The following is a 26466-nucleotide window of genomic DNA, read 5'->3' as shown; positions in this document are numbered from 1 at the left end:
ACTGAGCCACCCAGACACCCCTCTACCTATGTTTTCTTATAGAAATGTTAAGGTTTAGCTTTTGAATCCATTTGAATAAGTTTTGATATATATCACTGATACATTTTGAATAAATTTTGGTGTATATATATATATATATATATGGCTTTTTAAAAAAATTTATTTATTTATTTGACAGAGAGAGAGAGTTAGCAAGAGCAGGAACACAAGCAGGGGGAGTGGGAGAGGGAGAAGCAGGCTTCCTGCTGAGCAGGGAGCCCAATGCAGGGCTCGATCCCAGGATCCTGGGATCATGACCTGAGCCGAAGGCAGACACTTAACGACTGAGCCACCCAGGCACCCTTATATATGGCTTTTAAACCAGGGAAGTGTCTCTTACAAATTTGTTCCTTGTATTCAACATTGTTTTGGGTATTCAATGTCCTTTGCGGTTCCATTTAATTCAAGGATTGTCTTTTCTACTTCTACAAAAGGGGCTATGGGAATTCTGATAGGGATTGCAATGAATCTATAGATCACTTTGGGTAGCATTGTCATTTTATCAATATTAACTCTCCCAATTCATAAACAAAATGTGTACTTCCATTTTTTAACTCTTCTTTAATTTCTTTCAGCAATGTTGTAGTTTTCAGTGTACAAGTCTTTATTTAGCCTTGGATAAATTTATTCTTAAGTATTTTTTTTTTTGATGCTATTGTAATGGGATTTTTTTCTTTAATATACTTTTCAGGAAATACCTTGCTTATGTATAGAAACACAACTGATTTTTGAGTGTTATTATTGAACTCTACAACTATAAAATTTATTAGCTCTAATGCTTATTTTGTGGATTCTTCAGGGTTTTCTATATACGGGATCATGTCATCTGTAAGATGTTTAGCTTTCTCCTTTCCAATTTGGATGCCTTTTTTTTTATTCTTCTTACCTAATTGCTCGGGCTAGTACTACCTGTAAAATGTTGAATAGCAATGGTGAAAGTAGACATTCTTGTTTTGTTGCTGATTTTAGGAAAAAGCTTTCAGTCTTTTATCACTATGTTAGCTGTGAGTTCTTCATAAATGTTCTTTCTTGTGTTGAGGAAGTCCTCTTGTTTTCCTAGTATGCTGAGTGTTTTTATCGTGAAAAAGGCTTTTTTCCAATGTTATCCTGTATTAACTCAGGTGATCATGTAGCTTTTTTTTTTCACCTTCATCTATTATGTAGTATATTACATTGATTGATTGTCTTATGTTGAATCACTCATGCATTCTTGGATAAATCCCACTGAGTTATAGTGTATAATCTTTTAAACATGCTGTTGGACTCTTTGCTGGTATTTTGTTGAGGATTTTGCATCTATATTTATAAGGGATATTGGTGTGTACTTTTCTTGTGATGTCTCAGTCTGAATTTAGTATCAGGCAATACAGGGCTCATAGAATAATGAGTTAGGACATATTTATTCCTCTTCTGTTTTTTGGAAGAATTTGAAAAAGATTGGTACTAATTCTTCTTTAAATGTTTAGTAGAATTTGCCAGTGAAGCCAGCTGGTCTGGATTTTTCTCTGTTGGGAGGTTTTTGATAACTGATTCAATTTCTTTACTTATTATAAGTTTTATTAGATTTTCTATTTCAAGTTGGCTTTGATAATTTATGTATTTCTAGGAATTTGTCCATTTATCCTGGATTATATAATTTTTTTGGTGTACTGTTAGTTGTTCATAGTACTCCGTATAATCCTTTGTATTCCTGCAGCATCAGTAGTAATGTCCCCATGTTCATTTCTGATTTTATTTATTTACATCTCTTTTATTTTCTCTGTCAATCTAGCTATGTTTGTCAATTTTGTTGATTTTTTTTCTGAGATCCAAATTTTGTTTTATTGAGCTCTCTATTGTTTTCCTGTTCTCTGTTTTATCACCAACTAATCTTTTTTATGTCCTTCCTTCTGCTAGCTTAGATTTTAGATTACTCTCCTTTTTCTAGTTTTTTAGGGTATAAAATTAGGTTGTTGAGATCTTTCATCCTTTTCAATGAAAAAGGCATTAACTGGTATAAATTTCCTCTGAGCACTGTTTTCTCTGTGTCCCATAAGTTTTGGTATGTTGTGCTTTAATGTCATTTATTTCTGAGTGTTTTCTAATTTTCCTGGGATTTTTTCTCTGATCCATTGTTTGTGTGCTGTTTAATTTCCATATATTTGTCAATTCTCCAATGCCCCTTCTGTTAATGATTTTTAGCTTCACTCCTTTATGGCCTGAAAAGATACTTTGTATGACTTAAGTATTTTTAAATATATTGAAACTTGTTTTGTGGGCTAACATATGGTGTCTTCTGGATAATGTTTGTACATGTTCTGCTGTTGTTGGGTATGTTGTCCATTGGGTCTAGTTGGTTATGGTGTTGTTTAAGTTAGTTATTTCCTTACTGATCTTCTATCTAAACGTTCTATCTATTATTGGAAGTAGGGTATTGAAGTCTTTATTATTTTAGAACTGTCAGTTTCTTCCTTCCATTCTGTTAATGTTTACTTCATATATTTGAGGTTTCTTTTTTGGGGGGTTTATATATTTTTAATTGTTATATCTTCTAGCTGAATTAAACCTTTTATCAATATATAATGTCTTTTTAAAATCTCTTGTAACGGTTTTTTTAAAGATTTATTTATTTATTCCAGAGAGAGAGAGAGTGGGACAGGGGCGAAAAACAGAGGGAGAGGGACAGAGAGAGTCCCAAACAGACTCCCTGCTGAGTGTAGAGCCCAACGTGGGGCTTGATCTCACAATCCTGAGATCATGACCTGAGCCAAAATCAAGAATTAGACGCTTAACTGACTGAGCCGCCTAGGCACCCCCTCTTGTGACAGTTTTTGACTTAAAATCTATTTTGTCTGATACTAGTGTAAGCTACTCAGTTCTCTTTTATTTGCTATTCGTATGGAATATGTTTTTCCATCGTTTCACTTTTAACATCTTTGTGTCTTTGGATCTGAAGTGAGTCTCTTAACAGTCAGTATATAGTTAAATCATGTTTTTTTTTTTTTAATCCATTCTGCAATCTTTATCTTTTGATCTATTTACATTTAATCTATTTTATATACAAAATAATTACTGATAATGAAGAACTTACTTTTGTTGTTTTAATATTTGCTTTTTATAAGTTTTCTGCCTTTGTCTTGTTTGTTTCTCAGGGATAGTTTCCAGTAATTTCATCTGTTAATGAGTGTACTTCTATGTTTTTTCATGCTTCATACATTTTTTTGAGAATTGTATGTTTTGAATATTATGATGCAGTAATTCTAGAATTTTTTTTTCTTCTTAACATTTGTTTTTGTTTCTAGCTATTCACTGTAGCTGTAGTTTAGTGACTTTTCTAAACAATTTTTTAATGTCTATATTCTTCATCATGTGTGGTCTCTGAAGTCCTTGTTTCTTTAGCTTGTATTCTGCCACTGTTTTGACAGATTTCTTTGAACACAGGAATGAACAAGAATGAGAGAAGAAGAGGGGGAGAAGGAGGAATTAAGAAAAATATTTCTCCCACATTTTGTAGCTTGGTTTTGTGCTGGGATACCCTTTCAATATTTAGATGATTTACAGTTCTGCCTTGCCCTTCACTTTCTGCTTGGACTAATCCTAGAGACCAGTCAGTTGAAAGCTTAGGATCTTCTCAAGTGTTTTTAGCCATGTGTCCTGCCTTAGGCATGTGCATGGCTTTCTAAATCCCCTTATGTATGGGGAATGTATAGATTTCCCAAATTTTCTTCATAGGTTCTCATTACTTAATTACTTAATTACTGCTTCAACTGTAATCTTTTGCCCTAGACAGCTGCAAGCGGTTCATTTATCTTATGATTTTTCCTCCTTGAGTGAATTCTGAGTTGGACAAAACAAAGACAAGTGCCTCAACTTGGTCCTTTAAGGAGCTCCCAGACAGAGCAGACAGATAAACATATTCTCTGTTAATAAGCCAGATCTGCTCCTTCTAGAACAAGGAACCAGAGGTCCACCTTGGGGACAGGCTGCTGTCTTCAAAACTGTAACTGAGCTGGGAGGATGATGGGGAAAGAACAAATAAAAATGTCACAAATTTTTCCTACCTTCTGTAACTTTTTTCTTGATTTAGACATAATTACTATTTTCCAGAGTTCTGACAAAGTTAATTCTGACAGTTTTTGCATGATTATTTTTGATGCTTCTGTGGAGGGATGGGCCCTTACAGCAACCTACTCTGCCATTTTCAGCAACATCACATATTTGGCACTGTTGTTAACATATGTGAAATATTTAACTTTGGTGATAATAATATGCTATTATATAAGAACACTAAAAGTCATATTTTCTTAGCTAAATTATTAGCCTTTTTACAAATTTAACCTATTTAGGGCTAAACTGAGCATAGTAAAATACTGAATACAATGGACATAAACACCTCTCTGCAGCCTTTCCATATCTGATTTTATTTTGTCTCTGGAATGGCCAGCAATTCATTGGTAATTTACTTTCCTTTACTGTAGATTGGTAACACACCAAAAGCAAATTTATTCCTTTAACTGTTTTTTTTTTTCCCTATAGGTTAAATATGGGAGATGTTTTTTAATTTAATCAGAGATATTTCACTTGTTATTCAGTCCATCAGGTATAGTAAACATTTGAAGATGATATAAATAGCTAGATAACATTAAACACAAATAACAATGATAATAATTTAGACACTTAATTTTTTACAGGACTTCACTAAGTGAATTATGTAATGGTGAAGATGATAATGTTGTATTGGCATTTAAACAACTAAGTGAAGCATTCAAGACAAAACTTTGGAAAAAAAGACATTCACAATGTTGATCTTTACCCAAACTCTGTGATCCTGGAAAATAGAGATGATCAAGAAATTTTTCCACCCATTTGTGTTTCAGAAAATGGCTTATAACATAGAACCATTCTTTCTTATATAACTCAGATAAGACTTGCAGATGACCCCCTGTTACCAATAACAGTCCTCAACACACCCTTCAAACTCCTGTTCTTTGCCTCATAAATGATTAGTTGAACTGTTTTCTCCTACTGACCAATCTGGACAAAATGCATGCTAACTTGACTAAACTTTACTCAGGTTTCTTCCTTCACCACAGGTCCCTGGACTTTAATCCACCCTTTTGCTCCTGCTGAAACTAACTAGAGGCATTCCCAGATCAACTGTCCCAGATCAACTGTCCAATCTCAGATCAATGACTGTCATTGTTAACCAAGACATTCCCAGAGGAATTGTCCAATCATACCACAAATTCATCCCATTCCCCCACACCTGATTTTTCCTAGCCTTGTTTATTCATCCCTATAAATTAAAAATCCTTTTCTGGCTGACCCTTGAGATCCCTGTAAACCCACATTCAGAACATTCTCTTTGTTGCAGTAGCCCTTCTTTACCTATTGCAGCCCCTATCCCCAATTATTGCAATAGACTTTTTGAATAAAATCCCTTCTTATATAAGTCCAGATTTGTTTTTGATTCGACAACGGCATGCCTTACCAAAGAAATGAAAGGTATTACCTGGCAAAAGTATAAATTTCACAATTTATTGAACTATTTACACAAAAATGTCCTAGCAAGGAAAATTTTTATTTAAATACCTAAATTCTCAGTAGGAATTCTAATATTTTTCTTGTATTAAAACTCTTATCTTAAAAAAATTATCTGGAAGAATAGCTATGCTAAATATCTCAAATAATTACTACCTTTGACTGAAATGTTAAAGATTTTTTTTAAAGATAAAAATTAAAGTCAATTTAAAATGGTATGACATCATACATCATAGCAGTAAGTTGAAATCTTGAAAGTAATTTGAGAAGCCTAATTATTCTTAAATGTTTCATGTTGTGCCCAATCACTGTGTTCTAAATGTCCTGAATCATTTCACCTGTAAGAAAACAGGTTCTGAATACAGTTTTCACTTCTCCTGAGACTGGTGAAGACAGATCTACAGGGACTGGGCTACAGGCTATTGAAAAAAAAAAAACAAAAACATTCCACGTGGAACAGAGCACTCCTATCAACTTCACCAGGTCATCTAGATTTATTGCATGTGTCCTCATTTTCCTAGCTTGACTTCATTAACTGCTGCTTCCTGTGATCTTGAGTTTTGTGTTTTCCTTTGCATATATTGGGAGCCCTCTGTTGTGGACTCACCCATCCCTGTGTCTGCCTTTATTCTTGGCTAGTTTGTGGCATCAATCTAGATTCTCTCCCAAATCTGACCTCAGCATTTTTCCTTTGCTGTTCCTAATTTACTGAATCTTCAGGCCAGGCTTTCCGGATGGTACAAAGCACATAATAACTTCCAAATGGCTTTGATGCTGATGTTAAGAAGGGAAGACAAAAACAATGAGCAATGACTTTTCTGACACTGCATGGACAAATATTGGGTTGGTTAGGCACTCACATTAAAAAAAAAATAGCTAGGGATAAACTGCCTTTACCAGAATGGTTGTCAAATACACACAGCCCCACCTCAAACACATGTCTGCACTCACACACAGATCCATACACCCATTTTTACATCCAGGTCTCTTACATATCGAAGCCTGACAAGCATCTATATGGCTGCACTTTGCTGTTTTATATCTTCATTTTCTTTTAAATAAAGGCAGCTTTAGATGTTCACTTTAGCTTTATTGCATTTGTACAAAAATCTTGAAAATTTCTCTAAGGGGGTTGGTCACACACCATGTTTTCCTCTTCCCAAGCATGCTAAGGACAGCTGTAAGCAGATTTTCTTGTTGTAGGGAATTGACAATTCACATTTAAATAAAATATATTTCAATGAAATTGTTTTTATTATTCCATTGTTTCATTATTCCATTTAGTAAATTGCTGATTTGAATGATAAGTACAAATCCAGTCTCACATGCTTTTATCAATAGATTCTTTTTTGGCTTAGAATGATTTTAAAGATAGAAGAGAAAATATGATTCTGTCGTTCTGCTATAATGCATCTAACAAGGCAAACGTATCACAAACTCTGTATTTTGACATGTCTGTAAATAGGAGTGCCGTGTCCTCCACATCCTTCTTTTGACTTAGTAGTCTTCAGCATCCCCGGCACAGATGGCAAGCAGAGCTTTCTCATAATGCCCTGAAGCAAAATTCTGAAACAAACAAACAAAAAAACAATGTATTTGAAATAAAATGTCATAGTATTTCTAAAAAGAAGCATGATTCCTCTGAATTATAGTGAGAAAGATCCATGGGCCATTAGCGTTTCCGAAATTGTTGACTCTTTTCATCTAAAGATTTAATATGTTCTGAGAACTATTCCCAGGGGAAGTTATTGAAAAATAATACCATGGTTATAGTCAATAGAATAGGGTTTATATAAAGTTGATTGAACCCTAATGTGTATTTATGAGAAGAATAACTCACAGTAGAATTAAATCTCCTCAACTTTAAAAGCAGTGTCTTAATATTATTGTTATAAATCAGTTGAGAGTCTGGAGGGCAAATTGACAATATGCCTCCAAAGACTTAAAAATGTTTATACTTCCTAGTGCAGTAATTCTACTTCAAGAAATATATCCTAAGGAGATAATGATCAATTATTGAAGAGCACAAAAATTTACACTCAAAAATATAGACACCATTATATATAATAGTGAAAAAGTAAAAAGCAGTATTTAATAATGTGGGGTAGTTCATGTATTTTATAACTTATGCAGTGGAATACCATGATTCAATAAAAGTATTCCTTTATGTAGTAAAACATACTAATGTTTACATATATTTTTAAAAAGCACCTACAATAACATTTCATTACTGATTGTCTATGGTGGAGAAAAAGGGCAATTTTTATCTTCTTTTTATGGTCTTCTGTAGTTTCTAGGTTTTTCAAAACAATAATAGTAAGAAATAAATGGAATTATAAAACCTATGTTAAAAATCAACTATCATATTAATGTTCTCTCACACAAAGTCATGCAATTACAATTCACTGTTTTAAATCCATATCATAAAGTTACATTAATTGCATGTAGACTTTGAGGTGGCTTCGTTAATTGCAGTGTATATGTTAGAATTAGTTTATTTATTTAGAAAATGAGCTATGACATGTATTTCTCAATGAGAAATGTTTATTGCCACTAAAAGTTTAGGGTTTTGAAGGTAGGTGCAAGGAGAGTTTTATCAAAACAAAGGAATAAAATTTCTCCTAACTGCTGCAGTGCCTTTTTAGAAAACACTTTGGCTATGCAAAGGCTTACAGGGTCTTCTGTTTTTTTATGGTCCTTTTGTCCTTAGGTTGTCAAGTTGCTTCTGGATCACTTTTAATAAACTAAAAAGCTATTTTATGCAATTGAAAATTTCAGTGTAAAGCCATGTGAACAGGTAACAGCACTTAGCTATGTGCAAATTATAAGGCAAGATTTATTCTCAGGGCCCTGTGCTTGGTTTAATGCTCTGCTGATGCCATCCCTAAATTCTTTATAAATTTTTGAACGAGAGGTCAAATATTTTAATTTTAGATTGGGTGCCAAAAATTACATATGTAGCCCCAATGCTTTGCTAGGTTTTACCAAAATCCAGAATAAAATTTAGACATATCAGAATGAGTAAGTTGGTTTGTTTACTTCTGAATCATTGCTGCTTTGCCCTTCAAGGGCTAAAGGGATAGGGGTGCATAGAATTTTACATAACTATCAGGGTTAGATCCCTCCAAGTTACCGGTTTATGGGATCCGACCTGCTTCCCTGCGTTCTGCGACAGTACGAGAGCTGAACTGACCTAAGAAGCCCCTTCACAACTAGTGTAGCCTTACTGCCCAACGTTATTTTTCCTGATACTGATCATGCTTCAAAATTTAACTCACGAAGCACAATTACACAATTAGGGGAGGAATGTTTTACATGACTCCATCAACAATTTTTGTTTGAAACACATCGAAGAGAAACAAATTCTGTTACTGAGGTGAAGGGGTTCCCTAACGTAGCCCCCGGTTGACCTACCTACCTAGACACTAAAGGCTGTCTGAAGTACCAAAGTACATCATCTTTGTCAGAATAGTTCGCTTTTTAGATTCCAACACGAAGTTACTTAAATTAACGCTCTTATTTCAGTTTCAAAAAGGATAGAATCTGGGACAAAATAAATCACGTGTAGGAGATTTACTTTGATGTCATGAAACAGGGATTTTCCGTATCTTTCTTTGTATCGTTTCCTGATGGTCATCAGATCTATTTCACTTCTGGCGATTAGAATCCTGATTACGGTTTTATTATGGAAACCGAAGTCCTGAAAGATACAGAATAGGAGAGAAAAAAATTAGAAAACAGTAGTTTAAAGTTAATCTATCTAATACAGACTCATCCTCTTTTCTGTGGCCATTTATTCATCCTGTACTCTTCAAACACTGGCATGGCGATCGGGGGAGTGGGGGCCGAAGTCTGACTCCGTCTCCTCTGAGACTTCTCCCTCTCTCATACGGTGTACATACGGTGAAGTATTCTATCTATTTGACTTCTTTCCCTTGCTTTACTTATGTATTTTGTTGAAGTATAATTGACATACTATTGCCTCTTAGTTCCAGATGTACGTCATAGTGATTCAGTATTTTTGTTTTTTAGCTTCTACACATAAATGAAATAATATGGTATTTGTCTTTCTCTGACTTATTTCACTTAGCATAATACCTTCTAGGTCCATCCATGTTGTTGCAAATGGCACGATTTCATTCTTTTTAATGGCTGAGTAATATTCCAGTGTGTGTGTGTGTGTGTGTGTGTGTGTGTGTGTGTGACACAGTCTTTATTGATGGACACATAGGTTATTTCTTGGCTATTGTACATAATACTACAATGAACATAGAGGCACTTATATCTCTTCAAATTGGTGTTTTTGTTTTCTTTGAGTAAATACTCAGAAGTGGAATTGCTGGATTGTATGGTGGTTCTATTTTTAAGTTTTTCAGGAAACTCAATACTGTTTTTCATATTGACTGCACCAATTTACATTCACACCAACAGTGTATGAGGATTCTCTTTTCTCCACATTCTTGCCAACACATGTTATTTTTTGTCTTTTTGATAATAGCCAGTCTGGCAGGTGTGATATCTCACTGAGGTTTTGATTTGCATGGCCCTGGTGATGAGTGATGTTGAGCATCTTTTCATGGGCCTGTTGGCCAGTTGGCCATCTGTATGTTGCCTGTGGTGGGGCTGCTGAAGCTGGTGTGCAGTCAGTATGAAAAACAGTACACACCCTAGCAAGCCGGGTAGAGCATCTGGAAATCCACCCTAGCAAGCCGGGTAGAGCATCTGGACCCTGTTTCTGTCTCTGCTATCAAGGTGGAGGGGGAATGTGAAAATTGGTGCTCATTCACACCTATGACCCTAGAGAGGCTTCCCACAGTTCCTCACCCATTTGGTGGATGTTTTAAGGTTAATGAATGGATTTCCTTTACTTATAGTCTAGTTGCCCTTTAAACTGCTGTGTCTTCACTGTGCCCAGGGCAGGTGAGTCTGTGCATGGGCACCTCAGTGATATCCCTCCCTACTATAGGTCTTTGTGTAGAGGTTACTACGTCTCCAACTCTCTTATCCTTCTCTGTGTGGACCCTTCATTATTTGTTGTGCAGAAGCTGTTCAGCTTTCAGTTCTTCAGGCAGAATTGCTCTATATGTAGGTGTAGATTTGGTGTGTCGGTGGGAGGAGGTGAGTTCAGGGTCTTCCTACATCCCCTTTCTATGTTACTTCTTAAATGTCCCATATCTATTTCCAGTGTCACTGCCTTGATGCTGGCCCTTATCCTTTCACCCTGATTCTGCAACAGTTCCTTCCTTTTACCACCTGGCCAACCTCACACTCTCTCCTTCCTGATTCTGCAACAGTTCCTTCCTTTTACCACCTGGCCAACCTCACACTCCCTCCTTCCTGATTCTGCAACAGTTCCTTCCTTTTACCACCTGGCCAACCTCACACTCTCTCCTTCCTGATTCTGCAACAGTTCCTTCCTTTTAGCCTAGTGTCCCTCACACTGCATTATAAAATACAAATCTGATCATGTGCTCTTTCTAGTAAAAATTCTAGGCCAGGGAGGGAGGTGGGTTTTGAATTATGTTAGATGAACTTTGATATGTCTGAGTGAGACAGCAATTACATTTTTATTTCACAGTCTATTACTAAAAATTGTAAAAATAAAAATTCCAGGTATTTGAAATATTTTTGGATTTAAACTCAAATACTGAAAAATACAAAAATCAATTTTTGTATACTAGCTCCCGAAAAGAATATTGCTTTATAAACCAATTTCAATTTGTCTTTTCAAATGGAGTAATGGGGACATCCAGTGGCCAGTGAGCATAATATAAATATATGTATATATATATATTTTTGAAGATAATAAAATTTTTGATGTCTGAATGTTTTGGATATAGACCTCTAAGCAATCTTTTCACAATTTGATGTGATTAAATTAAATGATTTACCCAAGTTTCCATATTTAAGTTATATATCATTCACTTAAAGTGCACTAGAGAAAAATACCTGAGGTTTTCTTTGGTTAAGGGTAATATAAACAGCTTTGAGCAATATTTTACATTTGAGGTCATCATATATCAAAAATTCAATTATTTAAATATACAATCCTCCTCTTGTGAGCACATGTATATTCATTTTTGCATTGAAACACACACAGAAGGAATAGAATTTTTATTTATTATTAGAATAAGTAGGCCTCAATTTGGACAGATTTAGAATCAGACTAATTATGCTTATTTCTCCATGGTCATTCACAAGTGAAACTTCATTCTATTTTTGGAGAAGGACACTGTTAAAATCATTCCATAACATTGTCCAATATATTATTTAAAATTTTTTTAAATCAAGTCAGCTTTTTCTGCCTGGAAATAGAAAAAAATAGAAGTGAAGTCTGTGAGCATAGGATACATGTGTTTTGAGGATACATAAGTTGGTTCTTGTACATAAATAAAAAATACTCTTTACACAAGATATGTAATAGAAATATTCTCGACTATTATCATATTATCCCAGCATGCTAGCTACTTTTAATAAGTTGGTCTGGAAAAATTACTTTGAGGATAAAACACTGACTCTTAAAACTACTGTATTACTGACTTTTTAAAAAAATAATTTTCACTGAGTTTTTGAAGGTATGATATATGTATAATGATTTGTATCAGAACTTTTCTTTTTCTAAAAATGTGTTATGCACATTATGGATAAAATGTGCATTGTTTCATGCATTTAAGTGTTTGTTTCTTTAAAAATAAATGTACCAAAGGATGTGTGATTGACTATCACACTGAACTATGAACAACATTCTCATTTAATTACAAAATAGATTTAGAGTTTGTTGTTGTCAGCCATCTCTTTTTAAAGTACTTTTTAAAATAACACTTTAGGTTTAAAAATAACCACTGCCATTATTTCATATTTTTAAATTTCAGAAATGTAGTAATTTCTTACTAAGGGTTTATAATGTTTTGACATTTCCTGCTTGATAGTTTATGTTTTGTACTTGAATTAAGTATGAAGTAGGGCCTTTGGCACAATACAAAAGCTTTTGGATTTGCCAGTTTCTTCATATGCTAAGAAGAGCTAAAGCACGTGGGGGAGATAGGCCCCACAGAGTCATACTTCTCAGGTAACTCAATTCGATGCAGAAAGCAGAGCATTATTTATTTGGTGGTTCTCGTTTTGGTGTATAATACATTTTTTTTCCACTTGAGCATATTTTGTTTGAAATGAATATATTTGCATACAAGTTCAAAAATGTTTAAATAATAAAAGTAAACCTAGTGCTTTGAGAAAGTAGACATGATTTTCTGGGGAAATTTAAAAAATATGTGGGTCATACTTACATGGATTGCACTATACAGTCTATAAGCAAAATAGGCTGGTTTGTCTCGAACACAGAGAACTAGGAAAAATCAGAGAAAAAAAAGAACGTTTGAAAGTGACGATATATATTTTCTTCAGAATTTGGGAAACAATGAAAACACTTCTTTTTTTCTGTTAAAATCCTGGGAGAGTGAAACTTTTTGAGTCCTATGTGGGACCCTCATTGTACATTGTAGTAAAATTTCAATATTTAGAATGGTGGTAAAACCATAACCTATAGAAAAATGTAAAGTAACAATATTATAATGACTCATTCAGATTTTCATTTAGTCTATCTCTATCTCTTAGAGATCTCTTAGTTCCTTCACAGTGTCTAGTGAAGAAAAATGTTTCCCTTTTATCTGAAAGTTAAATAAAGCTTCAAAGAGACCCAGGTTATCACCACTATTATAGATTTTTATTATTATAGAATTCAATATGCAATTGATTCATTTTCCCAAACACTATTTTTAAATCCCTTGTAGACTTATGAATAGATCTGACGTCCTTCTCTCTTCTTTTTAAAGATTTTTAAATTTATTTGAAAGAGAGAAAGAGAGACAGAGACAGAGAGTGGGTGGGGGAAGGGACAGAGGGAGAGAATCTCAAGCAGATTCCCCACTGAATGTGGAGCCTGCTGCATGGGGCTGGATCTCACGACCCTGAGATCATGACCTGAGCCGAAACCAAGTGTTGGATGCTCAACCAATTGAGCAACCCAGGCACCCCAAATCTGAGGTCTCTTAAAAAAAAGAAAAATGGATGGGCGATAAGAGGCCTGGACCAGTGTTAGGAGTCATCTTATCAAAAGCATTATGGCATTAGAACCACTTACAGCCTAGTGAACTGTTGTCCTTGATGGAGGTCAGTTGATGATTATTGACATTCAATAATGTTTATTTGAATAAGTAAATAAGTTAATAAATAAACGAGTAACATATGTGAGGCTATAACTTTTGGGCAAAATAAAGTCATCACAACAGTGCTTTCTCTATAGTTCAAATGATAATTTTAGATTGTAAGACCATGCCTTCATCTTTTACTTTTATTTATAACTGTGAACCTCATAGCACTCTTGAGTCACTGCTAGAATGTGGCGCACTTTGAGGAGAAGGAGTTTTGGTGTTATTTTTGTTGTTTTACTGTTCCATTTGCAGGGCCTGAATCAATAGAGAGAATAGTAGATGACTCAATAAATGTTTATGGAATAAATGAATGAATCAGTTAAATTTTTTTTTGGTATTTCTCATTTCCTTATTTCCTCTCACCCACTGCTTTGTTTGTGGTATGGTCTATAGCGGAAAGAGCTATCTTGAAATTCAGATGACATGAGTGCTTTTCATAACTTTAGTTCATTAGTTGATAGACTTTGAAGTAGTCAATTAACCTCCTTGGGCCTTTGTTGTTAAATGAGTTGTGATGTGATACGTGGTTATTAAATTATGTTGAGAATTAGCCACAATAAATGCACCATATTCTCAGAAAAACACACACATATTCATATATTGTATACTGTTTTAAGGATTTCATAGAACCCACCAAACCTTTTTAATGGAACCCTCGCTTAAAACTCCTTTACAAACTAAGCTATAAAAATTCTGTTCCCTACTGTCTCCAATGCCCATGTCTGTTTGTGCCATTCTAGGAATGGAAAATCATAATGTACATTTATCCAACAAATATAAGTGATTACTTGATGTGTGTTCTGTCTGGGGATATTTCACAAAGACCCTTCATTTGTAGTTCCTACAATGTATGCTGTCAAGTCATAGCACAGCACAAGGTACAGCATGAGTAGTTTAATAGTAGTCATTATGGATAGCTCCCACTGTTTTCCTCTCTATGGGAAGATATCTTTCCTTAGGAAAGAGATGGAGGTATGTCTCTCTCACAGTAGCCTGCAGAAATCACTACCGAGTAACAACCTGGTAAATTTTTATGGTAGAACTTACCCCTAAAGGCAAAATATTAAAGATGATGAAAAAAAAAAAAAAAACTCTTCCTCTTGGAGAAAAGGGAGCCATATTTCTAGCATTTATCTGCTCTTTAACAAGAGAATGGAAATCAGTACATATAAAATGAATTTAAAGGTATGAGATCCCAGTTACCTGAGAGAATATCTGAGAATTCAGTTTCCCAGTATGAAAGTTGAACCAACTATTAGAGAAGGGTATTTGTTCATTAAAGTTACCAAGTTGCCAGTTTAGTGCATTGTATCAGGAGTTAATGTACTTTCCTCTATAGAGTTAACATCCTTACTAAATAATTAACTTCAGGGGAAAGTGACTCAATGAAGAGCAAAGTCATGCATCTTTAATTCAATCAAGCTAATCGGCATTTATTGTGGAATGAAAGGTCTGCTATACACCAAAGGTCTGCTGTGCACCAAGTAAATTATTACTTACCAATTGCAACTAGCAACTCTTGGAAGTATCCATCATAGCATTCATTAATGGCATCTACCATGTCTTGCCCAGAAATATTTTGAAATTCCTGGAAAACTTCAACAAATTGATATAATTCAAAGGAGATTTTGTACATATTATAAATTTAAAATATAAATATTATAAATTTAAAATATAAATATTGATTAGATTGCTACAAATAGTGAAAGTAAATAAAGTATAGGGGTACAGGTTGAGTTGGAGTAGGCTGTCTTTTATAATTTTTTATAGCGTTTTATTTATGTAGAAAAAAACATAAAACAATTTTTTTAACTAAAAGAAACAGAAAAGTATAGAGGTCAAACAATGTGCAAACTAATATGAGTGCACCTCTAAGACAAATATGGCAGCTTCACACAAATCATGACATTAATAATAATCTCTTTGACTTGTAATGGACGAATTAAACCATGTTTACTATATTCTCTTCAAGAAAACATATAATATGCCTAATAGAAAATAGCTAATTTATTTGAGTAAGTTCTCCATCAGAAACAGAGATGATTTTAAAAGATTCAGTATTTAAAGTTTATATAATTCAGTTTTTGGAAAAAATAAAATTATAAGAAAATTTTATTCCTTAGTAATGTTATTAGATGAGACATGTCTGTATAAATGTAATTCAAAATAAGTACCTTTGTGATGACTGGCTTTCCTCTATGTGTAATATTTCCCTTTTTCTCCCTTCCAATTAACTACCTGCTTCCTATTATACTATCAGTTAAGTAGCTGAAAAGAAACCTGATTAATAATTACCCAGCCACAGTTGTTGATAACTTTTGTTGCACAGGATCATTTGCAGCATGGTTTTGTGTTCCCCTGTCTTCTGCTGACAGGCTTCCCACAGGACCTGAAACATCATACCGCTAGGAAGTAGCCCCATAACCACCCCAGACCATTTTAACAAAGGGTTTTCATAGTCACTCTGAGCTCTGGTTCTTGTTACCATTGCATCCTGAGCAGCCAGAGCAGGGTCTGAATATCCTTCCTCTCTGGTTCCCTGTAAAATAAGCACAGGTTTTCCTTTATAAATTTTCTTAATTAACAACCCATATAGGATTATTGGGACAAAAATCTTTGAACCACCAAATACATTGGTAATTCCTAAGAAAATTCTATCATTATTTGGAGTTTACATTTGTTGAATACTATATGAAACATAGGTCTTTTTAAAAAATGTGGGTTTTATCTTTTCTTTGCACCAGTGGTCATCTTTCAAAGATGTTGAAATGTTTTTCACTCTTCTGTGCAGTTTCTTCTTCCCATCAAACTGAGCATCCAAGGCCTGGCAGTGGGTAGTACAAATGGATTTAGCATTTTAGAGTGAAAATTCAGAGAGAAAGAATGAGTTAATATTCAGTTTCTGACTTGTCAAATAGGATACATGCAACAATAAAATAATAATGAAATCCAGATTTTGTGGAGTAAGAATATTTTACAAATTTGTATCATGCCCACTGCTCCACCCATTTATCATATAAAGAACAGACATGGTCAAGTTGATCAGAGATGTCCATTGCAAACAGGATGGAAGGAGGGCTAGCCAGTGCAGGAGCTTCTGGTCTCCAAGGATTATGACTATAAGGGGTGGAGGGAAGAGTTAGGAGAGATATGTGATCAGATAGTTCATTTAATGTTCCTTTGGGTTGAGATCTGGAGGGAATGTTTTTTTCTCTTCTCTTCTCTTTTCTTCTCTTCTCTTCTCTTCTTTCTCTTCTCTTCTCTTCTTCTCTCCTCTTCTCTTCTTTCTCTTCTCTTCTGTTCTCTTCTCTTCCCTTCCCTTCCCTTCTCTCCTCTCCCCTTCCCTTTTCTTTCTTTCTTTCTTTCTTTCTTTCTTTCTTTCTTTCTTTCTTTCTTTCTTTCTTTCTTTCTTTCTTTCTTATTCTTTCTTTCTTTCTTTCTTTCTTTCTTTCTTTCTTTCTTTCTTTCTTATTCTTTCTTTCTTTCTTTCTTTCTTTCTTTCTTTCTTTCTTCTTTCTTTCTCTCTCTCTCTCTCTTTCTTTCTTTCTTTCTTTTTTCTTTCTTCTTTCTTTCCTATGCTGAGAGAACACTGAGAATACAGTGGCTTCTGCTCCCATCATCATTTTGGACTCGGAAATAGCCCCACATTGCAAGGAACTCAGTGATATAGCAAGATCAGGCTGAGGAAAGTCCTAAATACAACTTTTTTGAATTGACCTCAATCCCTAAGTAGCATTAATGGGTCCCAAATTTCTTATCTGCTCCTGATGGAGGAACTTGCATGCTAGCTGAGAACCTGGCTGGGGAGCTTGACAGATGGAGTCATTTATGACCATGGCAGGGAGAGACTGTTCCAGTAGCCAAGAGCTATAAAGTAGACCACATTGGCAGACTGTGTGGGACCTAGAACTTAGGGGATTCTTCAGCTCCAGTGAGAGTAAAGATGAGGCTAAACCATCATAGAAGGTTACTCGGCTCTGACCAAATTGAGACAGAAAAAGGATCATAAGTTAACAAGCTGCATGGTTTGGAAGCTGATAATGAGAAATGTTCATACCCTGGACATCTATATTTCATCAGCTGCATGTCCAGAGTTGTTCAGAACTACCATTCCATAGTCAAGATGAGCAAGGATGCCGAAAATATCTTCACGATCTGAGGCACTATCACTCTCATAAAGATATCTCCTAAACCACACACAAATGCCTCTCCACCAACAGGGCCAGAAATCTGAGAGTTGAGTATTTAAATCAATAACTGTGTAAATGATATTGAACACGTACTCACATTGACTATTCAAAGTATTGTATGAATTAAATTTGTTTATTAAATTAAATATTAGGCTTTCTTCCTTGCTAATCCAAAGCTGGAAGCATATGAGAAAGATCAATTTATTCATAGAGAAATAAATAAACTACATACTTTTGTGAGTAAATTTGTACCCCTGGAAAATTTAATATGTTTTAATTATAACTTAGAAGTTCTGTATCACTTAGAGGTGTCCCCCTAAGGAAAAGTTGATACAAATTTTTTTTTTTCAAGACACTGGATACATTTTTATTGAACCTTTTAGTTTAAAACATGAGGTAAAAGGAAAGCCAGTTCTCCTTAACCAATATTTTACACAAATGTAGTAAAATATTTCAAATTTTAGGGAATCATAATGGATTACGTATCTTAAAAGTTGGGGATTGAATAAACAATATCCAACTTCTTGAATGTTCCTGTTGACTCTTCCTTTACAACAGTAACCAGTTCTAATTAGTTACATAAGTTTCGTCAAGGCCATGTTTTACTGTTGCTGATTTCTTTATGTCTGAAGCATTGCTATTTCAATCAATAGCCATAATTCCACTTCAGAAATGGTTTTGCTTTGGTGGAATTTTGACATCAGGCTGTCCTTTAGTTCCATAGGCCCACTCTCATTCCATCTCTAGTTGAGCCTTTTCTCTTTTACTCATAGTCAAGAGTGCTTCATCCCATCTTCTGATGACTTTGCCTATTCCAACCTTAAAACTTAAAAGCGTGGCATTTTTCTTCTCCTTTGAACTCTTTTGAATATCAGTATCAAAAACATTAGTATGGCAATTCATAGTCTTCATCTTATTTGACCTATATCAGTAGGATTTGATGCAATTGCTCACTCTTTCCTCCTTGCTATGCCTTCATCACTGGGCTTCCAGGATTCTGCACTCTCATTTTCCTTCTTTCTACTTCCCTGGTTACTCATTCTCCATCTTGTGTATTGGTCCCCCTTTTACTTTTCAATCTCTTAATACTGGAAAGTTGTAGTACTCAGTTTTTAGTACTGCTCTTGTCTGCATGTACAATCCTTCCCTTGTTAATCTTTACTGTTCATGTGGCTTTCTATTCCATCTATGTTGTAATGATACCCAATTTTACATCACTAGCTTAGATCTACCATCTGAATGTCAGGGGCATATATTCCACTTGCCAACCAAACATCCTCACTTGGATTTCTAATATACATATTAGACACAACATGTTCAAAATCTATCTCCTGATCTCCCTCCAACTTAAAAACCTCTTATATCCATAACCCTCCACATTTCAGTTTATGACAACTCCACTGTTCCTACTGCTCAGACTAAAAAACTGAGTAACATTTTATTTCTTCTTTTTTACTTTATATCCTACATCCAGTTCCTCAAGAAATAATATAGACACTACCTTCAAAATACATGCAGAATCTGGGCACTTTTCATCACTACCAGAGCTTTCCTATAGGTCCAAATTAATATTGTATTTTGACTTTTTTTTTTTTTTTTTTTTGCTGATATAGCATCCTTACAGGCTTGTTTCTATCCTGTCTCCCTACTTTTTCCTCAACATTGCATCTAGTGTGAATATTTTTTTTATTTAAATGAGTTGTCTCTGTGTGTATGTCTTTTCTCAAAGTAGACCAATAGTTTTAAAGACCAATGATGTTGAACATCTTTTCACATACTAGTCATCCCTTTATCTTTGGTGAAATGTATGTTCAAATATCTTTTTTCTTGTTATTAGAGTCTTTGGTTTGTTATTGAGTTTGGTTTTCTTAATGAACAGGTTTATTGAGGTATAACTGCCATGCAACAAACTGTACATATTAAAAAAAAATCATATCATTCCTTTTCTCAAAATCCAGTAATGATTTTCCTCTCTCCATTTCATTCAGAGCAGAAGCAAAAGTCCTTACAAGGCACAGATTTGAACTTTCTGACATTACTCACCACTACTATAGAACATTTTCTTGGCTTGCTCAGAAGGCACCAGCTGGCCTTCTTGCTATTCTTCACAACTGTCAGCCACTCCCTTGCCTTAGAACTTTCCCCTAACTTTCCCTTTGCCTGGAATGCCCTATTATTACCATTCATTTGCTGACACATTCTTTCCAGATGTTTGCTCATATCTCATCTTCTCAATGAGATTTCCCTGACCAACCTATGTAATATTGCAATCTACCTACTATGCCCAGTCCAACAATTTCTATCCCCATTATCCTGCTCTGCCATATCTTTCACTGCCTTCTAACATTCTATATAATGTAACTGTTCATTAGATTTCTCTTGAATTGTTCCTATTCCCCCACTAGATTGTAAGCTTCTTAAACACTGATGAGGTCCTTGTCTCTTTTGTTCATTGACAATTCCCTATTGCCTAGAATCATGCTTGGCACATTGCAGGCACTTGACAAATACTAATTGAATCAATACTAAATGAATGTAGGAAAGCTAAAGAAATGACTTTTAGATAGCGGAATTCAAAGATCAGTTGTATTACTCCAACTTTGTAATATAACTTGAAGTCTAGAATTATGATACTTCCACTTTTGTTTTTCTTTTTCAAGAGTGCTTTCACTATTTGGGGTCCTTTGTGGTTCCATATAAATTTTAAGATTGTTTGTTCTAGTTCTATGAAAAAATGTTGTTGGTATTTTGATAGGGATTGCATTAAATCTGTAGATTGCTTTGGGTAGTATAGATATTTTAACAATATTTGCAATCCATAAGCGTGGAATGTCTTTCCATTTCTTTGTGTTTTCTTCAATTTCTTTCATCAGTGTTTTACATTTTTCAGAGTATAGGTCTTTCACTTCCTTGGTTAAGTTTATTCCTAGGTATCTTATTATTTTTTGTGCAATTGTGAATGTCATTGTTTTCTTAATTTCTCTTTCTGCTGCTTCATTATTAGTGTAATAGAAATGCAACAGATTTCTGTAGATCAAAGGAACAGAATAGAAAGCCCAGAAATAAATCCACAATTACTTGGTCAATTAAACTTCAACAAAGCAGGAAAGAATATCCAATGGGAAAAAGACAGTCTCTTCAACAAATGGTATTGGGAAAACTGGACAGCTGCATGTGAAAGAATGAAACTAGACCACTTTCTTGCACCATATACAAAAATAAACTCAATGAATTAAGGACATAAATGTGAGACATGAAACCATAAACATTCCAGAAGAGAGCACAGGCAGTAATTTCTCTGATATTGGCCATAACAACATCCTTCCAGATATGTCTCCTGAGGCAAGGGAAACAAAAGCAAAAAATAAAGTATTGGGACTACATCAAAATAAAATGCTTCTGCACACTGAAGGAAACAACCAACTAAACTAAAAGACAACTACTGAATGGGAGAAGATATTTCCAAATGACATATCCAATAAAGGGTTAGTATCCAAGACGTAAAGAACTTATACAACCCAACACCAAAAAACCCAAGTAATCTAATTAAAAAATGGGCAGAAGACCTGAACAGACACTTCTCCCAAGAAGACATCCACATGACCAATAGATGCATGAAAAGATGCTCAACATCACTCATCATCAGGGAAATGCAAATCAAAACCATAATTAGATATCACCTCACACCTGTCAGAATGGCTAAAATAAAAACCTCAATAAACAAGTGTTGGCATGGATGTGGAGAAAAAGGAACCCTGATGCACTGTTGGTAGGAATGCCAACTGGTGCAGCCACTGTGTAATAGTATAGTGGTTCCTCAAGAAATTAAAAATAGAGCTACCCTACAATCCATTAATCACACTACTGGGTATTTAGCTAAAGAATATGAAAACACTAATTTGGAGGGATATATGCACTCTTATGTTTATTGCAGCATTATTTACAACAGCCAAACTATGGAAGCAGTCCAAGTATCCATCAATAGATGAATGGATAAAGAAGATGTGGTGTATATACACAATGGAATATTAACTCAGGCATAAAAAAGAATGAGATCTTACTGTTTGCAATGACATGAATGGAGCTAGAGAGTATAATGCTAAGCCAGACAGAGAAAGACAAATACCACATGATTGCACTCACACATGGAATTTAAGAAACAAAACAAATGAACAAAGGCAAAAAAAAAAAGGGACAAATAAAAAAAACAGACTCTTAACTATAGAGAACCAATGGATGGTTACCAGAGGAGATGTGGGGGTGGGGGATGGGTGAAATAGGTGAAGGGGATTAAGAGTACACTTATTTTTTTTTATTATTATGTTCAGTTAGCCAATAAGGAATACACTTATCTTGAGGAGTAAGTATCTTGAGGACTCAATAGTCAATATATGAAATTGTTGAATCACTATATTGAGAGCTGAAACTAATATAACACCATATGTTAACTACACTGGAATTAAAATAAATAATAAAAAAAATCAGTTAGTAGATGTAGGAAAATTTTATGGATCATTGAGATTTTGAGTGATTTCCAATTAAACTACATAGCTAAGTAAACACCTACCCTTACAAAGTTTGTGAGAAATATTTAAGAATTTTCTGAAGTTCTCTGTATCTGAAATATTTTTTGAAACAAAAGTTTTGACATTGAACTTGAAATGGTGCTTGTCTGTTCATTTCTTTGTGCAGTTAATTACCAAAAGCACTTTAAGCAGACTGGTGGATTAAAAAATGTGAATAAGTAAATTGTGATTTAGCTTTTTCCACCGAGGCAGAGTCAAGCTGGTTTGTCATGTAAAAAGCCTAAGAGAGCAGCATGGTGTGTGCAACTGATGTAAATGCTAGAGAAATAGCATAAATGAGTACAGAATCTGGGTTGGGGCAAAATAAAACTGTGGAAAGAAGAAATTAAGGGAACGAAAACCTAGCTGAAAATATTTGAAACAGGTAAGTTGACTACAGATGATCACTGAAATCTGATGGCAATAACATCCCCAGAAATCTCACTGTACAAGTTTGAGAAACCATTGTAAGGAAAATCCTAACAGCTAAGATGAAGAGTAAGCATCCAATTGGGTCGTTTCCTCTCCTTCTGTGAAAACATTTATCATCTCCAGTGTGATTTGCACATACTGATTAATTAGTCTCCAAGTGATTAATTTTTTATTATTTGACAGATAATTAGATCTAGCGTAAATCTAGTTAATAAAAGCATGCATGAAGTGTTGTAAGCACGTTTAATGATTGGCATTAGTTTTCAAGAAGGTGTTCTGGCTGAGTTGTTTCCTTATTAGAAATATCCTTTTTGGAAAATACTTTAAAGATTAAGTAAAAAATCTTCTCTCCCAGAAAATATGACAATAATTTTCAACACTTTCCATTTCATGAATATCTTAAGGCTCCTATGCTCCAATTCCCTTAATCTCTATTAATTCACAAAAGAGGTGTGCCTGATTTTCATGATGTTAAAAAGATGAAAGCCAAAGACAGTCTTTACTTTGATTCTGAAAATCAAATAAAATGCAGAGAGAAGTAGTGGATGTAATTACAATAATTGAAGAATTTTAGGATATTTGTATTGAGAGGGAATTAAGAGAATAATGGGTTCATATTCCTTAATTTACAAAGTAAATCTCCCTAATCTGAATCTCAAGAAGGTAAAATAATAAAGAACATACAGCTGACTTATAATATGGTTAAGAGGAAAAGATATGTAGATATATACCTTGTTTTACACAGAGAATATCTATCATTTATATATATAAATATATGAGGGAAATTGAGAAAAAGAAAGACAGAGACAGACAGAAATAGAGAGAGAAAGAGACAGAGATTGAGAGAGAGAATAATGATCCCAACTATAGGGTAGAAGAGACTTGTTTACACGGAAGTAGCCCTCAGTTATCTGGTTGCAACTCATCAGTCTAAACTGCACAACCTTTAGGAAGGAATTCCATTTCCTTTTTGTAAAATGTCTAGACAGATTCTCTCTCAAGTGGTGTATACCACAGATAGTGGTCAGGGGAAGTGATAAACTTTTTCAGTTCCCTAATTCACTTTTTATCTTTTCCCAACTTTCTAGATTTACTAATCCGAATGTTAAATCAGAGGCTCAAAACTGAAGAGCCACTAATGTAGAAGTTGGGAGTCAATGGGAAATCTTCAAAATATTAAAAAAATCTAAAAGAAATTATACATTTAATTATATATATAATTATTTATGCATAAGCATTATGAATTACCATGAGACTTCTGATCTTCAAAAAGACTATTAAAGGAGATTATACTAAGATACCTCTTTTTACTTCCATTTTCTATTGTAATTTAAGTATTTTCTATGAAATGCATATTATTTTATACTTGTAGAGTGTGTTTTACATTTTAAGAGAAATGTACTGTGGGCGCCTGGGTGGCTCAATCGTTAAGTGTCTGCCTTCGGCTCAGTTCATGATCCCAGGGTCCTGGGGTCGAGCCCTGCATCGGGCTCCTCGCTCAGCGGGAAGCCCGCCTCTCCCTCTCCCACTCCCCCTGCTTGTGTTCCCTCTCTCTCTGTGTCTCTCTCTATCAAATAAATAAAATCTTAAAAGAAAAAAAAGAGAAATGTACTGTGAAACCTTATAAGTTTTTAATTTTTAAGTAAACTTTATTAATTTTCCTTGGCTTCTTATAAAATCTAGGTCTCTGTTCACCCTCATTTTTTGATATTCTCTATTGGAAGGAAAACTTTATTACATTGAAAAGCTATTTCTAAGTTAAACACACAAACACAATTTAATGTTCCAACCCTAGAAATTGAAGTTAATAAATAATACTTTATACTATAAAGTCATAATCCAAATTAGATAAAACCCCATGATGACGTAAATTAGTGCGTTGTTTTAAAATATGTATATCTATATAGATAATATTACTTTATATACAAATGCACATACTCACATATAGACTTTATCAATAATAAAGCATTGTTTAATTTCACAGAAAAGGAACTGCAATTATGAATACGATTGATTGCCCTATTACACTAAGAAAACATTGTTCACTGATTATTTCCCCCATGACTTATTTTCTGTCATGCGTAATTTTCAGAACTGTGTGGTGTTTTTTTTTTTTTTTCTGGAATATAAGAATCTTTGCTTTAAAAAAATCCACTGCAATCTTGATTCTGAGATGTCAGTACTTTTAAGTGGTTTATAGCTCAACCATTTACGAGGCACAGAGATATTAAGAGGTTATTTGCATACTGGTCATTGATGTTTTACAAAATAGAAGTAGAACTGGAGTGGAGTCAAATGGGGTTGAAGACAGGAGAAATTAGATTTAAACAATGGGGTGATAGCGTACTTAGGCCTCTTTTCATATCGGCCCTCTCATTCAGTAGATGTGTAATGGTAATCCCTCTAAGTCTGGGTATCCTTGTCTCTACAAGGAGGGGGTATAGCCTTTGGGTTCCTTGGAAAGCTGACTCCGAGATGGAGATCAGCACGTGTCTTATTTATTATGGAGTGGGCTTGGGAGAAACACTTACGGAAGGGAGAGGAAGGAAGCAGGATTCGGGAGCAGAAGCTGGACTGTGATATAGCTTTAATGGAATGCAAAGTTATCCTAATAAAATACATTTTGTTTCCTACCAGAGAATGTATATTTTTCATCAATAAATTGAAATAAATTTCTATTTGGATATTAAGAAAATAAAAACTTGTTTGATACTAGGATGCAACTCATGGATTTACAATGGGACCGTTGGCTTTCCTTTATTAGGGGCAATGCCTATGCCAATATGAATTTCTGACTGGGAAACTGTTGTTTTAATTTATATTTTGTAGCATCATTAGTTGAAAATTAAAAAATTATGACCTTTTTAAATTGAGAGAATTTTTTTAAAGTTTTTGTTTAAATTCCAGTTAGTTAATATACAGTATAATATTAGTTTCAGGTACACAACACAATGATTCAACACTTCCATAAGACATTGGGTGCTCATCACAAGGACTCTGGGACCATGACCCAAGCTGAAGGCAGACACTTAACCGAGTGAGCCCTCCAGGAGCTCCTGAAAATTTTTAATTTAATTGAAAATCAGTGGATTTGCTTAGTACTATATCACCTTTTTCAAGTGAACAATTTGAAGAAATCCAGTCAGTCCAAATTACCAATCTCTCCTTGATCTGGTGCAGTTAATACTTGGCTTCCTCAACAATGTTTTCCTTAGGAATTTTTATTCCTAATTCAAAACTGATAATAACTTGGGCACACACACCCATACTGCATAAAAAGGATAAAAAAGAAGTAAAATCCATGTTGTCTGGTAATGAATGGAGAGTTAGTGCTCCAATCTAATATATTTATTAATTCTTGAATTCAATCATACAAAATATGTGTGAAGTACAACATGAAGTTTTTTTTTAAAGATTTTATTTATTTATTTGACAGAGAAAGACACAGCGAAAGAGGGAACAGAAGCAGAGGGGGTGGGAGAGGGAGAAGCAGGCTTCCCACGGAGCAGG

General features: G+C 34.4%; 1 protein-coding gene across 1 annotated transcript in view; it reads right to left on the bottom strand.

Moving 5' to 3' along the window:
• Nucleotides 1-7056: 7056 nt before the first annotated feature.
• The window catches only part of ANXA10 (annexin A10), an 87898-nt gene continuing 68488 nt past the window's right edge, over nucleotides 7057-26466 (bottom strand). Inside the window, exons 7-12 of the mRNA XM_032412710.1 lie at nucleotides 16255-16308; nucleotides 16065-16158; nucleotides 15270-15365; nucleotides 12846-12904; nucleotides 9137-9259; nucleotides 7057-7125 (exon numbers count right to left, since the gene is read on the bottom strand). Of these exons, the coding sequence (XP_032268601.1) occupies nucleotides 7057-7125; nucleotides 9137-9259; nucleotides 12846-12904; nucleotides 15270-15365; nucleotides 16065-16158; nucleotides 16255-16308 (495 nt within the window). The remainder of the gene's footprint in view (nucleotides 7126-9136; nucleotides 9260-12845; nucleotides 12905-15269; nucleotides 15366-16064; nucleotides 16159-16254; nucleotides 16309-26466) is intronic.

The sequence above is a fragment of the Phoca vitulina genome, unplaced genomic scaffold (assembly GCF_004348235.1).
Source record: "Phoca vitulina isolate PV1807 unplaced genomic scaffold, GSC_HSeal_1.0 scaffold14, whole genome shotgun sequence".
Lineage (NCBI taxonomy): Eukaryota > Metazoa > Chordata > Mammalia > Carnivora > Phocidae > Phoca > Phoca vitulina.
This window is presented reverse-complemented; position numbering and strand designations above follow the sequence as displayed.